General features: G+C 41.6%; 1 protein-coding gene across 1 annotated transcript in view; it reads left to right on the forward strand.

The window, feature by feature from the left end:
- Positions 1–15,914, forward strand: part of PPARGC1A (PPARG coactivator 1 alpha) — a 252,579-nt gene that overhangs the window by 132,439 nt on the left and 104,226 nt on the right. The window contains exons 4-5 of the mRNA XM_078678397.1: positions 11,230–11,352; positions 12,057–12,273. Of these exons, the coding sequence (XP_078534523.1) occupies positions 11,230–11,352; positions 12,057–12,273 (340 nt within the window). The remainder of the gene's footprint in view (positions 1–11,229; positions 11,353–12,056; positions 12,274–15,914) is intronic.

A 15,914-nucleotide genomic window follows, 5' to 3' on the forward strand; every position in this document is an offset into this window, starting at 1 on the left:
GTTGATCGTTCTCCTAGTCAGAACTTCCCTGTTGGTCTTTACATAATGTTTTACCACTTAAAATTGCACAGCTGATATACGTGACAGTTGTATCTGAAGAGTGGTTCACAGAGATCTGAAGAATGATGAGGAAACCATGAGTAATACAAGGACACCTGATATCATAAGCTCTGAGCAAGGCAACATATCAAACCAGGTCATGATGTGAGTGCATGTGTTTGACTGGAAGCAGATGGTTGTTCCCCTAGGTCAGCATTTTACATTGTGACCATGAAACATTTACCAAACTCGAAATGTTCCACTGGGGTATTGTCAAGAGAAATATCTGTGACTGACTTTTTGGGAGTCCTCAATCAAAGCCTTATGCAGTCTTCAAAAGACTTCTACTGGAAAAAATGTGTGTGGCTGTCTGAAGAAGTTGCATCTTTCCTGGACACAAGCCTGAGAAACTCCCTTATCAGTTAGCTGTTGTCCTGCAAATCATGCACAATATCCAATAAAACACTATTTTAAAAATTGAGCAAAGATTCCCAGATGATTTGTAAAATCAATAAAAAGAATAAACAGAATTTTTATGAGGGCTGTTAGGCCAAACAACGTCTGTAGAAAGTATAACAATAGTGAAATAGTTTGTAAAGTGCCCTTCAGTTCTAGAGACACAAGTAATACATATATGTACATTATTTCCAAGAGTCATACTTAATTGGGTAGCACATGCTCTGTATACACAGCACCTTTTTCAAGCAACAACTTGCAAAAGCTAAACTCCTTCAGCTGGCAAATCAGAATGTCCACAGCAGTTTGTCTCTCCAAACAGTAACAGCCAAATCAAAAAACTGTCTACCTTAAATCTGGTCCCAGCCTATCAGCTTTGACTCAAGCAGGAGTTCAGAAAAGTTTGTCTGATGGTCCTCTATTGACATACAACAATTTGTCATAGCCACTCCTATAAAAGTATACTTTATGTTCCTATTCCAAATATTTGTCTGAGGAAAAGTGGCTGAGCAGAGGCAATTACAAACACTGGGATACCGTTTGTAATGACAAATAGCAACTTCCTATACCAGTTTTACCCCTGTCGTTTTATGTTTCCGACTGAATGATGCTGTTCTTGCCATAATAGCACAGTCTGGGACAGAAGAATCTCTTGAAGTCCCATGCCGGAGCATGACTCACAATAGTGGATTTCCAAAACGGGAGGCAAGGCTCTCTACAATGCCTGAAAACTTACCTCACTCAATCGTAGAGAAACCGACGCAGTCCTGTAAGAGAAAAATTTAATTGTGTTTCTCGCTGTAAGAATAACAGGCAGTAACTTTTTCCAGCTAATGGAGAGAGTGGGCCTGGAGTGGCTGCCTGAAAGAGCTGTCCTTCTGACATGGAACTGGACATAAGACCAATGGACATGTTCTGGTAAATACTAGGTGTTCCTATACAGATCCATCCCCTTACCCAGACATTTTGTCAAAGGAAGCAATTTAACAGTGGAAATAGTTGAGTTTGAATCAGGGCTAGTGGTGCATGTCAATTGGAATATATCGTCAGCAAAGGAGATATAGTAATACTGAAAACATGTTATACTTTTGTCTTAATGGCATTCACCAAACTCTAGTTTTGAATTATGCATTTGAGTCATAATTCAATGTTTAGTCACACAAATATATTTCTGGACGATAGTAATATTAATCTTAAAAAATCCATGACTGGATCATATGTGTAACAGTACATAGCAGTCTATGCTCTTAAATATGCAGGTTTTCATAATGTCAGATCAATTGAGCAGTAGCATGGACAGCACTGGGAACATACAGTACCTGTTTAGCAATTCTTTGGCCACCACAACATAGAGGCATCAAAGCAAAGGTAAATGGATGAAAGAGAATATCCTACAGTGATTGTTTTCAACAAGTAATTAATGGATTCCATATTCAAGGGCATTGTGCAGTAAATATGTTAATTAGTTAGTGAGTGAGCAAATCAGCATGCATTCACTGAGCTATCACAGAAACCTACCTATCATTGTGAAATTGAAGTCACCGAATGGAAAGGTCTCATGCTGCCTCTCTTTCTGTACCTTGAGACTGTGCCACCCTCCCTCAACACTCATGGTGCAACAAGATGTAGTATGAGACTGCCCCTTTAAGATAAAACAAAAATTCCCTTGTCTTACTGTTTGCCATCACTTTTCACAAACATCAGCTAATTTTAATACAAATGAATCAACTGTTAAATGAGCTTTACGTTTAGGATAGTATTGTGTTTCAATTTAATTTAAAAGATGTTAGCATTGATATTTTGACAAAATAAGACCTGTCTCCAAATTATAACAGTGGCACTTTATTCACCATATTTGTATCCATCTTTAACACATGTTATACCTGCCAGTGTTTGTATTATTTGGGAAATTTTTACAATTAAAAAGAGATGCCTATACTTATGGAACAGTTACCCACTAGGCCATTGAGAGGGTACATGTTTGTTGGCCTATACCTTGGATTTGTTTAGGCATGAATCATAGAATTGCAGATTGGTCTACATCCAGATGCTTACTTGTAACCTTTGATGCTGCTCGTCTAAAATATTCTGTTGTGGTGCCTGGTGCTAGCTGGAAAGAAATTCCACCAACATAATCTCTTACCTGTACACATTGTGCTCTGTTCACTTTTGATGCTCAGTCAGTTCAGCCTGATTTAGTGGCAGAGGGTCAGAGATAGATGATTATGAGAACATTGATACTTCTATTCCCTCCCAAGAATAATACAAATATTCCCTCTGTGGCCCAGGAGAGGCAATCCCAAATTTGTGTTCTGTATTCAGTATGCCAAATTTGATATTTTAAGCTCTTAATATAGCCTCATAGCCTACAGCTAAGGGCTATACTGGTTGCTGAAGGTACTGAACCTGAGTTATAGGACCGATTCACAGGCAAGGGGCCTGTAACAAGAGTGATAGCCTTTAACAACATGTATAACCTGAGGCAGCAGGGCTATAATGCTATTATTACATTCCATCCACTAAGGGTAGAATGTTCTAAATTAAAAAGGGAGTAAAATAAAGACAAACATTGAAATGTTGGAACAGAAGGCTTATACCAGCCATTATAAGCCCAGAACCACTCCATTGTCTTCAGTGGAGATCTCAACATTCCAATGTTTTATTATAGCCTGGTAGTTCTTCTGCCTTAGGGTAAATCGGTTGTCAAAGGCACTCTCACGCATTATAGACCCAATCCAAAAGAAGGAGAAGGCCTTTAAAAACCGGTATAGGTGGCAGAGCTTGGAGCTCAACAAGATGGCTCCTCCCTCATTAGACTACGCTTCTCGCCAGCCATCCTTTCTCGCATGCCCAGTCTTGGGGTACTCTGAGCCAGACCCCAATTGTGGTGGAGGTACCTGGCCTGGTATAACTCACTCTGATCTTACTCCGGGGCTGTGGTGGTGCAGAGGGATCACTGAAAGAATATCGACTACCACAATATCGAGTACCCAAAATATCGAGGTGAAAATATCTACTACAAAAATATCGAGTTTGTATGTACAAACAGGTAAGTACAAAAATATCGACTACAAAATATCGTTTACAAAAATATCGTTGTAAAAAATATCGACTTTACTAAAAACAATGTTTAATTACATTAATATAAAAAATTAATTACTAAAATATAATTAACAATACTTAAAATAACTTTTAATAATTAAATATTTAATGAAAGTAAAAAAAAAATATATTTTTAATCATATTTCTTAAAACATATATATATAGTAACAACATTTAATTAAATAATAGGCAATATTGTATATGTACCCCAAAAACCCAAAACTGACCCTGAACCCTAAAAATACCCCTTTACCCAAAAACTAAAAACTGACCCTGAACCCTAAAAATAACCCTTTACCCAAAAACTGAAAACTGACCCTGAACCCTAAAAATACCCCTTTACCCAAAAACTGAAAACTGACCCTGAACCCTAAAAATACCCCTTGACCCAAAAACTGAAAACTGACCCTGAACCCTAAAAATACCCCTTTACCCAAAAACTGAAAACTGACCCTGAACCCTAAAAATACCCCTTTACCCAAAAACTGAAAACTGACCCTGAACCCTAAAAATACCCCTTTACCCAAAAACTAAAAACTGACCCTGAACCCTAAAAATACCCCTTTACCCAAAAACTGAAAACTGACCCTGAACCCTAAAAATACCCCTTTACCCAAAAACTGAAAACTGACCCTGAACCCTAAAAATACCCCTTTACCCAAAAACTGAAAACTGACCCTGAACCCTAAAAATACCCCTTTACCCAAAAACTAAAAACTGACCCTGAACCCTAAAAATACCCCTTTCATTTAACATAATTAGCAATTAATCAATTAAATAAAATTAATTACCAATTACATTTGAATTAATTAACAAACATTTTTTAATTAACAATTAATTAAATATTACTACCAATTATTAAATTAACATATTTAATTAATTATAATTAAATTACTTCCCACCCTATTCCCCTATAAACCCACAACCCGCTAGAGAAAATACATTATTTTAATTGACATAATTAGCAATTAATCAATTAAATAAAATTAATTACCAATTAAATTTTAAATAATTAACATATAATATTTAATTACCAATTAATTAATTATTACTACCAATTAATAAATTTACATATTTAATTAATTATAATTAAATTACTTCCCACCCTATTCCCCTATAAACCCACAACCCGCTAGAGAAAATAAATTATTTTAATTAACATAATTAGCAATTAATCAATTAAATAAAATTAATTACCAATTAAATTTTAAATAATTAACATATATTATTTAATTACCAATTAATTAATTATTACTACCAATTAATACATTTACATATTTAATTAATTATAATTAAATTACTTCCCACCCTATTCCCCTATAAACCCACAACCCGCTACAGAATTAAATTACACAATAATTAAAAAAATAATTAATTAAAAAAAATAATAAAATAAATTGACACTTTTCACACATATTATAACATAAACACACTATAAATAATTAAATATTATTTAAAAAACTATATTTTTTACTATCTAGATTATATACTTGGATATTTTCACTGTCTATATTATTTACAGTCGATATTACTTCACTTACCTTAAAAACGATATTTTGGCTGTCGATATTCTGTCTAGTCGATATTTTCTCCAAACGATATTTAAAACTCGATATTCTGTCCAGACGATATTTTGGAGTCGATATTATGTCTGTGCACCGGTGCGGAGATGAGCTGGTACAAAGTGCTGCCTGTCTCGCCCGCCTGTTCTTGGGGTGCACCGAGCCAAGCCTCACTTGCTACGGAGGTCCCTGTTGTGGCCGCTCTCACCCTGCTCGGACTCCGAGGCCGTTGGGGTGCAGAGACAAGCCGGTGCAAAGTGCGTCCTAGGGACGTGGCTGCAGCATCATCCTTTTTCTGGGTATCTGACCAAAATGCTGAGTCAGCCTGAAAGTGCCTGTCAGAAGCCCCAGCACTTCTTTTGGCTGATGAAGGCCCAGGGTGATGCCTAAGATCACTGCCAAGGGGCTCCTGAGCCTTGCCCTCAGGTGATGTGCTGTGCTGCCCTCTCCTGCCAGGCTGTGAGCATTTGGCCCCTGCAGCATACGCTTTCATCACGGACCACCCTGCCTCCCTTAGCCTCTCACACAGACGGTAGGCCAAGAGCTCCCCAGATCATCGAAAATGACCTACTATCGCTGCTTCTGCTGCCCACACCCCCCCCCTTGCTTGGGTGACAGGGGTGGGAGAAGAGATCAAGGACTCGTCCCCATCACCGGAGACACTGCTGCCACCCTCCCATCACTGCCTCTCTTTGCCTGTGGGTCCCCTTTACTTAATCGTTAGGGGTAGATAAGGGGGCAGAACTCAGGGCTACCACAGAGGATGCAACTGCAGCTTCCCCTCTCCCTCACCATTGTCCCTGCTCAGCTCTTTATGCTGTGGAGAGCACCATCTGTGTTAACCCCTCTTCACCATGGAGCAGTAAGTTGGAGGTCTTTCCATCCTTAGCTGTTGTTTGGACACAGCACTGTATTTTGATTGTGAGGTGTCCCCCTCCTACCTCCTTAGGTCTTCTGCCATGCTTCTCACAACTGGGGGCCACCCTGTGACCTGGGGATCTCCTAGGTCTGAGTTCCTTGGACCTTTGTTGGATGATCACTGTGAAGTGTGTCTGGGAACTTCTGGTGCCTGGGCTTGCAGCGGGGCTGCAGGCATGCCACTTACAACAGTCCTTCTGGAGGGGGGGGCATGTTAATCAAAGTTTGGACTTTGGAGCAGCTACCACAGACCCCTGCACTGTGCCTGTGGTGCAGCCTGTCATCCTTATCCTCAGTCGTCTGTGAGTGCATCCTTGTGTTCTTGTATTCAGCCTCCACCCCTTCCTTTCCATATGTTGACATTCCAACCACTGGCTTGCCAACTACTCCACTTGGAAGCCGTGAGACACTCCCAATCAGCTCTGAAAATGACACCTTTGAGGCCTCCCAAGCTTGAAGACCAAGAAATTGAGAAGCTTCTTAAGGAGATCTTGTCCATTGAGGCCACGCTCACATCGATGGATACAGAAATGTCCTACCTCCCTTCAGAGGGAACATCTATCATACAGGATATGGCAATGATCAGTACTCACCTGGATGGGGTCGACAATTGCCTGGATGCCAGTATTAGCGTCTCCTGGACTGGGGCCGTGATATTGACATTCTCTACCGGATGATGACGAATTTGGAGGACAAGTCGAGAAGAGACAGTTTCAGGATCTATGGTGACCTGGGGCTGTGGAACATTCAGAGATGATCGCATACCTAACATCCATGCTCCCAGATCTTCTCCACCTGCACTTCTCGGAACCCGTTGAGCTCCAGCAGGTGCATTACATCCAATCCTGCCTCGCCTCTGAAACTAACTCTCCCCGACCAATCATTGCCTGTGCGTTGCGCCACGAGGACATCCAGGTAATTCTACAGGCCACACAATTGGTCTCGAAACCCCTCCTCCTTGGTAGTAACAGGATCTTGTTTGCTGCTTACTATTCAGGGGCGACTAATGCTATCTGCAGGTGGTTCCTCTCACTACAGCCCAGGCTGAAGCACCAGGATCTGAAATATGACCTTCTCGATCTGACCAAGATGAAGGCCACCTATGAGGGGCAGACCCATCCAAACTCTGTACCTTATGCCACGGGCGGCAGCCCTCTTTCCCCCTAGTGACTGAATTGCTTCTGGCATTATATAATATAGTAGGTTGCGAGACGATCACATATACTTTGAATAACCAACTACATATCTTTGAGGCGGTCTGGTGCGCTTTTGTGTTAGGGGTGTTGGACTCTTCACCCCAGCTGCCACCACAGACCATGTTACAAAGATTCTGTCTCCTTAGCCTCGCCCCTGGCAGTTTACACTGTTTGGCCTCTGTCATCCCACGGACACTGTTCGGTGCTCTGACATATCTGCTTCTAGTACGGCCTTTCTCCCCTCTTCCCATCCTCCTCTGTTCCGCTCACTCACCACCTTTTCTTACTACTAGTGGCACCTCATCTGCCTGAGTGGGGTTCCCTATCATACCCAGACCCCTTTCCCCCAAAGCACATGGCCTTGTTCCACTTCTGTTGGTTGGTGGGGGACATCTACACACCCACCTTGGGTAGCGCAAGTGCATTGTTGTTTTCCTCCTCTCCTCTTCTTATTAACTGCTGGGTTCCCCTAGTTCCCCCACCCCATTTTCCTCCTCTTTACTCTATACCATGACATGTGGCACTGTGTGTCATGTATTCTCAATGCCTATCTGATTGTCTACTTGTACTTGTATAGTGCACATTGCTGAATTCTCAATAAATAAATGTTGCAACAAAAAAAATAGTTTAGCTGGAGGCAGAAGGGCTGGAAGGCTATTAGAACATTCCACCCACTAAGGGTAGAATGTTCTAAATTAAAAAGGTAGAATCATGAAGACAAACATTGGAATGTTGGATCTCAGGATTTTTACCAGCCATTATGAGCCCAGCGCTACTTAAATGTTTTCAATGAAGCTCTCAACATAACAGTGTTCTAATCAGAGTTTTAATGTAAGTTAAGCGTGAAAAAGAATAATTCAATACAAATACATTTATATGTTGTTCAGGGCGGGCTAATGAAGAAAATCACAGGAGGAGTAGAAAGTTTCCTTAACCATTTATGAATTCATTCCCAGAACAAGTATTAAAGCTCATTAAAGCTGCAAAGTAAATATGTCACCACTCTGGAGGATTGCCTTTCTGCCACTAGCGATGTAACGATCAGTCTTTTCTGTCAGCACTTCTAAGACTGGAGCACCAGCAGCCACATTTGAGTTGATAATCCACTGCGGTTATCACTGGTTATTTATGAAAGATGATGTACATTGGATAATATGTGATTTATCCTAATGTTGAATTTCACATGGCTAAATAAGCTGGTGTTATACTCTAACTCAGTGGGTAAAGTTATCTTTCTGTTGTGTAACGAGAGCACTCTTGACTGCCAGTTCACTCTTTGGTTTCACATTTCTCCTCAGAAAGGATTGCTATATTGGCTAGTCAGTACACATACATTTGTATTTCTTGAAATGTGCTTCATAATGAAAACAAAATAGAGGTATTAGTTAAAAGCAGTCTGTGGCATATTATATATTGTGTGGGAAATATGGGAAATATAACATTTTTGCAGAGCTTTTTTTCTGAGGACATTTTGGGAAACTTGTTGAGGGGTGTGATTCAATTCACAAACTGACCCAGGAAATGAGAAAGAAAGAACATGACTGCATAGAGTCCCACTTTCTTCTCATTTAATTGCAGTGTGTTTCCTATCTAAGTGAGTTGTCATTAGTGGTGAGAGTATTCACAGGTGTGGGTCTCTTGTTGTCACTGATGAGGTCCAACAAGGCTGAAAATGTCTGGGGTTGCTTATGTTCCCATTCAGAGATGATGGTCCTTCTATTTCATGATGGACTGTTTCTGTTGGAACAAGATCAAGGATAATTTTGCATATAATTGGTTCCCTTTGCAATGGCACAAACTAGCAAAGAAGAAAGTTTTATGCACTGAGTATTTACCGGTGGCACAGACAAACTCAAGAGTTGTCCAAGATGGTGATGACTTTTATATAGCCTGTATTTCATACGTGTCTTAGCCTCTTTTGAGTCATGGACGCATCTCTGTGGGCCTAGGTAGAGGGTCCTGTGTCATGCTTGATAAATTATGTGTACAAAAAAGTGATGGATGGTATAGCTGAGTTACTCTGTCACTGGTAAACACTCAGGCTGCATCCCACTCCACTGGTATTTTTCACACCATACTGCCTCAGTTTGGAACCAGCCATATACCAATCAGTTTTGATCATGCTCCAATAGGAACATCCCAGCCTGAACTGGTAGGCCAGGTTATCCGTGAAGTGAAACACAAACAACCCAAGACCGATCTCACTCAGTTTGTGGCCCCTCAGTTTAGCCTGGTTCCAGTTGCACAGCGAGCATATTGCCTATGTCTAGGCATACTCATCACACTTAGGACATTACACTAAACTATACGAAAAAAGTTCTGGATAGAATGCTTGAATTAATCTCAGCAGCAGCGGCTCCTCTGCTAAGGCGGAGAATCATGCCCTCCTGCTTTTTAGCAGTGCAAAAAAGGAAAAATAAAATTATGTTATCATTTTATTTTTCAGTGTGAGCCAGGTTAGGGCGAGGTGGGCTGGGCTGTCAGAGCTGGGGGAGGAGGAAATATGTGCACTGAAGTGTGCATGACTGTTTGGCCAGCCATCATGGGCGGCCAGACAGTTATGTGAAATTAGCATGTTCTCCATCTGGCTGTATTGCACAGCCTGTGTGGATAACATATACAGGCTCGCACTCCCTGTCTGAGCACTGAACCAGGCTGCTCAGACCAATTACTGCACTTCTGTCATGCTGATGACAGCAGTGAGAGGCTTAGGGGAGCCTGTTTGTTTCCTGCTTCTGAGATTCAGGAAGAAAAGCGGAGAGGAGACAACTAAGGAGTGACAAGGGCAGTGCAGAAGTAAGTGTTATATATTTTTTTCACCACACCTCTTCCGAACCGTAGTAGCCTCTAATGAATCTCAGCTACTGGTAATTACTCGGGGCAGCATCCCACTGCATCGTTCATTTTGCACAGCATGCCATCTCACTTTGGACACAACCATATGCAAATCATTCTTGACCCTGCTCCTTCATGAACTCCCAGTTTCTTCCTGAATTGGAACACCACCAATCCAAGACTGATATTGCCTTGATTGGGGCCCCTCTGGCATGGGGCCAGAGCAATTATCGTTGACTAAGATTACTTCAAGCATTCTGTCCATCTTTTAAATACTTCAGTGAGACACCCTACGTACGACGGGTATGCTGAGGTGTGGGTACCATGCTGGCTGTGCCACTAGAAGCAAGCTACTTCTGACTGAAGAGACCCAATCAGAGCATAACCAGTCTTGAGTTGCTTGTATTGCTGTTCTTGCAGTTTGGGCTCGACTGTTCTGATTGGACCAATGTCAAGACTGAATCCCACATGGCTCAGTCCAAACTGAGGTGGCATGGAGTACAAATAAATGATGAGCTCTGATGTGTTCCTGAATAATTAGCAGTGGTTGAGGTTAATTCAAGCATTCCATCTATCAGTTTTTCTGTATATTTCAGTGCAATTCCCTAAGCGCGGCGGGTATGCCCAGACTTTGGTCCCGTGCTTACTATGCCACTAGAACTGAGGTACTCCCGACTTAAGAGCAGGAGCCCCAATCAGAACAAAACCTGTTTTGACTGAGTTGCTTGTGTTCAGGTTCAGGGAGGGCCTTGCAATTCGAGGTGAACTGCGCCAACTGGAACAGGGTCAACCCTGATTTGCATAAAGCTGGGTCTAAACTGAGGTGGTATGGTGTGTAAAATATAGCTGGACTGGGATGCAGCCCCAAGTAATTACCAGTGGCTGAGATTAATACTAGGGCCTATGTTCCTATTAACAAAAAAAAACTACAATGCAATCTTGTTTGCTCGTAAATTTAGGAAACTGAAAGGTCGAGCGAATCGCTCATACATTTAATCTGCATTCTACAGCACGTTAAACGAGTTAATTTTAACAAACTATGCTAAAAATTCAAATAAGTCACCTTAATTCTCGGAGGTGTATAACTTTTCCGTTTTTTTCCTTCCATGATATGTTTATAGCTTAAGAAGCTCTTGCTGGCTCCAGCCAACGCTCAGCTAAATTATAATGAATGCCGAGGCCTCAGCATACAAAACCATGCAGCCCCTAATCACAGGATCAGAACAAGCCCGGCGGTTGTTAAGGTAGGAACATAATCTTTTTCTATGAGGTGAGGAATGTAAGAAGGCCTTTTGTACTTCCAGCAACAAGAGTAGGACGCCAGGCTACGTACTTTGTAGGTTCTGTGCTGCTTCTCACTGTGAAACGCCAGTACATCTTAAAGCACGTTCCAAAAAGGGTTGGTTGCTTGTAAGCTGAATAGACCTCTTCATGGCCGTGATTTCTTGGCAGGGGTGAATGGCTGTTCTCATAGCTGTTGCCGTCCACCCGGTTTAGCGACGAACCGAATAGCTGTGCGGTTATAAAACCTGTTGACGTGTATGGTTTACGAGGGGCCGAAGATGCTGGCGGGCTGTCATACCAGCTGCCTAAGTAAGGGAACCACGTGGGCCAAAACGCGAAGAGACGTTCCCCCCATCTTTTTCTAGCACCTCTACAAAGCCTTGCTGTGCTGTGCACAGTAACTGAACTTGGATTCACAAAGCCAGTCGAATTAACGGTTGTGTTGCCATCTGTTTTTCAGTGTTGTATGCAAAAGGTTTTTAGATGACACTGAACAGGATGGGAAAAGATGCATGACGCTCCTTTGAATTGTTTTGTTCAGTCCTGCCTGTTACTCAAAGTCAGTAGTCTGGAGTCATTTAAAAGGAAGCTTCGTTTGAACTCTGAAAAATATTGTGTTTGCAGATTGTGAATTTTGTCTTTTCCTTGTTCTATGGTTTTTAAGGTCGAGACCCCGTGGAGCAGTAAGTCGAAATCTGCCTGTCAGCAGCAAAAGCCGCCAAGGCGTCCCTGCTCCGAGCTGTTGAAGTACCTAACTGCAAATGACTACTCTCCACAGCCCAAAGCAGCAGAGAACCGGAGTAGCGGAAGCAGGCACGACAAAAGCATCTCCAAAAAGAAAGGCCACGCGCACGCGCACATGCAGTCACATCACTTGCCAGGTGGGTTGTGGCGCTAACAACATTATTTTATGAAAAAGATCCAAAATTGCCGAGCTGCTCCTACCCCTCAATATAGATTTTCCTTCATCAATATGCAAGCCTTTGAGAAAACAAGTGAAATGCTGCGGGCTCGTCCCAGTTGGACAGCAATGCAGATATGAGGCAAAAATATATTACAACACTTTACACTCTGGTTCAATTATTATGCCCTTTTTTACAGGAAGAAGATATTGTTTCTGCAAAATACAGAAACAGTATTTCCTGCTTCTTCGCATGTATTTATGCTTTTAGGCCAACAAGTAGTCCAGAAGACCAAGCAGGCCTAATTTTCATTGTTCTGCAGTACTTTTTTTTATTAAACATCAAACGCAAAACCACATGAAAAAGCTCTTTAGGCATTGTGGGGGAGAGGGGTTGATGTGGAAAGCACCATAAAAATACCAATTGAATACAAACATGATCACTGCTTGGGGCAAGTAGTAATTGTGAGTATTTGATATACCGAGTATGGTAGAAAAACAAAATTGACATCCATTCTGCCTCAGCCCTGAACTGTGGCATCCACTGCCAATGAATAATGCAAGTGTGCTTGGAGAAAAATTCCAGCTACAGGTACGACTTTTTCATGCAAAAGCACATCCACATTATGACTGACTCCTATGAAGCCACACTATCCTTGAAGTAATGTACATGTCAACAAGAACAAACCAAACAAATAATGCTGAAATAACCTGCTGGTGACGCTAAGCGTCAGGTGTTGAACATTAAATCAGGTTTGGACACAAAACGTGTGGATTCCTGCAGCTTTGACAAAACAATGGCATGAGCAGGCTGGGCAAGAAGACTCCTTTAAGGGTGTCATTATTTCAGTCAAAGCAAAACAAATGATACATTGTAATTGTCACATTTCTATTGTGTGGCGTATTTTGGCATCTCGAGGGTGTAGCAGTTGTTTTGAAGACCTGAACTCAGATTCCAAAAAGTGTGGGGTTGTGCAGAATTATCATGCAAATTTTGTGCCATAGTATTTTGAGCTATACTTGGTATTCATATGTATGGTTAGTGTAAGAAATAAGGTGAATATAGCGAATATAGTGTATACATGAACACCCGTAAAACAACATGTATATATACATACATACATCCCTCACAGTTTCCGCTTCAGCTGTTCACACTTTGGGGCAAGTGCCATTCCTGCAAAAGCAAGATTAACGGGGTAATATTCCCTGTCTCACTTCAGCAGTGCCATGAATTCTCTGATTTGGCGTTTGTGTCCAGCTGAGAACATAGACCTCACTGTAGCAACACTTCCATGAGTCTCTGTTAGATGAACCCACACATGGGTCAACTGCTCGACCACGCCTGTAATCCACTCTTCTTGGAAAGTTGGCTCGCTCCTTCTCTCTTCTTCCAGGCTGGATCTGCCAAGTGTTCCAGGATATAGAACAACCCTTCCTTCAGAGCAGATACCCCCTCACATCTGGGTAGGTGGCTATCAGGTAGACATCAACTCTGGTTGCACCGTAATTATCTGGGTAGAACCCCTTCCTCGGTCGAAGAGAACTTGGAAACGGAACAAGTGGGTTAACAGCTCCCACTCATATACAGGTACAGCAGACAGGAATGTGTATTCTCTGTTTGTACTTTTAAAACTGGTTTGGGTCAGTTCTTCTTTCATGTGTGCCTCTCAGGCTATTTTTCAGACTCAGCATTTGTTTAGAAGGATGCTCCTCACAGCTGGGTCATCACCAGCCTGGAACACTCATCTAACAGTAATCAGAAATTGAGAGACAAAAGTCTAAGCCCTTCCTAAAGAACACTTCACATTTTTACAACAGGAACTGCAGTCCCATCCACCAAATGGCAGTACTCAGTGAGACTAATGAAAAGCTCTCTGCAGCAAAAGGACCTAATTGCATTTCTAAGCAGAGCTTATATCCTCTTCTTCCACTTCATTGCCTAGTTCTCCTTCATCCAGTCTCAGGAATTCCATTGTCTGAGAAAGTAACCTAATCTCTATCTTGTTCAAATGCGCAGGCTAAAGGCTTCCAACATGGAATCCACAGGCCTCCTTAAATCTAGTTCACTCAGACATACACATATGCAAACCATACACAGACATATTTATATACATGCACTCAGGATATTAACTCAAAGGTTCATATTCACCTGTTGCAGCAGAACTTTACACAAGTGGACAGGGAGTCTATTATTCCTCTGATACAGAAAGAAGAGGTTTGATCACACTTGGATCAATATAAAACATTGTAAAACCCTGAACTATGTGCTTGAACCCTGTGACAGGAACATTAGTCTCAAGTCACTAGGGAATGAGTACTTTGTGAGCTCCTCCAGGTCAAGGTCAGGCTCAGAATAGGTCCTGGACTGGACTTAAATACAGTGACAGGCCTAGACATTAACACAAATGCAAGATTAGCTTGAGATTGGGGCCACAAATCTAAAAACCTAGATACCTGATTCTCAAGTTGGGCATTTTGCAGGGGACACAACTGCATACCAGGCCAACGGCATTGCCGTTCCAAAAATTGCTAATTGAAAATTGGGTTGAAAATCTGCAAGCTTTGCTAATTCAGCTCACTGCATTGTTTCCCTTTTGTACGTTGTTTCACTAATCAGGTCATCTTTTGCAAGAATGGGTTCTATCACTATTACACAGTCAGCTGTCTTTTTGCTAAGGTTGGAGTTTTTGAGGTGTTGGTGACGATTCGTACTTTACTGAAAAGCAAACTGAGGGGCCAGATGTTGCCCTTTTCTTCTTTGACCACATTAAATTCACCCATTCTTATTCATTCTATTATCTTGACCATCTCTGTGACTAATGTATCACCAATATCGATAGTACACTTTCCGAGAAAGAAATTTCATGAACCCTTTCCTAAGACTGCCTTTGAAGAGCCACTCAGCAAACAATAGATTTGATCCTGTTTTGAGGATTAATCTATATTACTGGTATCCTCTGTACATTCTACATGATGGTACATTGATATGTGAAGGACGCATACTGGTGGAGATTCTAAAATGATCATACATTTGAAATTTGTATAGCATGCCTGGCACCAAGTAGAATATTCACGACAGAATGAACTCAGCTTTGCTTCAGTACGTCTGATGGACATAATTGAGGCAGTTCATTGCTAGAATCCTGACAGTTGTTGAGAAAGGTTCCATTTCTCAGAGTTCGCTGTTTGATCTGCTGATGGTACGTATGTTTCTAAGATTCCATCCATTATGGTTCTAATTTCTGTGAGTTCCAGTTATCACCAGCAACATCATCAATCATTTTACAAAATAGGACTCCGATGCTGGTATTGGCCACAAGAACTTCTGCCCTTTTTGTCTGGTCTGCTACTGTGGGATCCCTTTTGTGAGAGTTAAATACCTGCAGCTCATCTTCAATGACCTTTCCTCTGCTCCTCAGTGGCTAAGAGTGTCTAGTTTCTGCTGCCCTTGCCAAATCGGTCCAAGTCTTCACTAGTGGGATAAGGTGCAGCTGACGTAAAGATCATAAGATCGTAAAGGACTTGGCCCATCCTGGCTGTACCAAAAACGCCCTCCCGGCTTCACAAGTTCTCTGCGACTTGTTAGCACAAGCCTTTGAGGATAAGATTACCAACATCTTA

Source organism: Lissotriton helveticus, chromosome 2_2 (assembly GCF_964261635.1).
Source record: "Lissotriton helveticus chromosome 2_2, aLisHel1.1, whole genome shotgun sequence".
Lineage (NCBI taxonomy): Eukaryota > Metazoa > Chordata > Amphibia > Caudata > Salamandridae > Lissotriton > Lissotriton helveticus.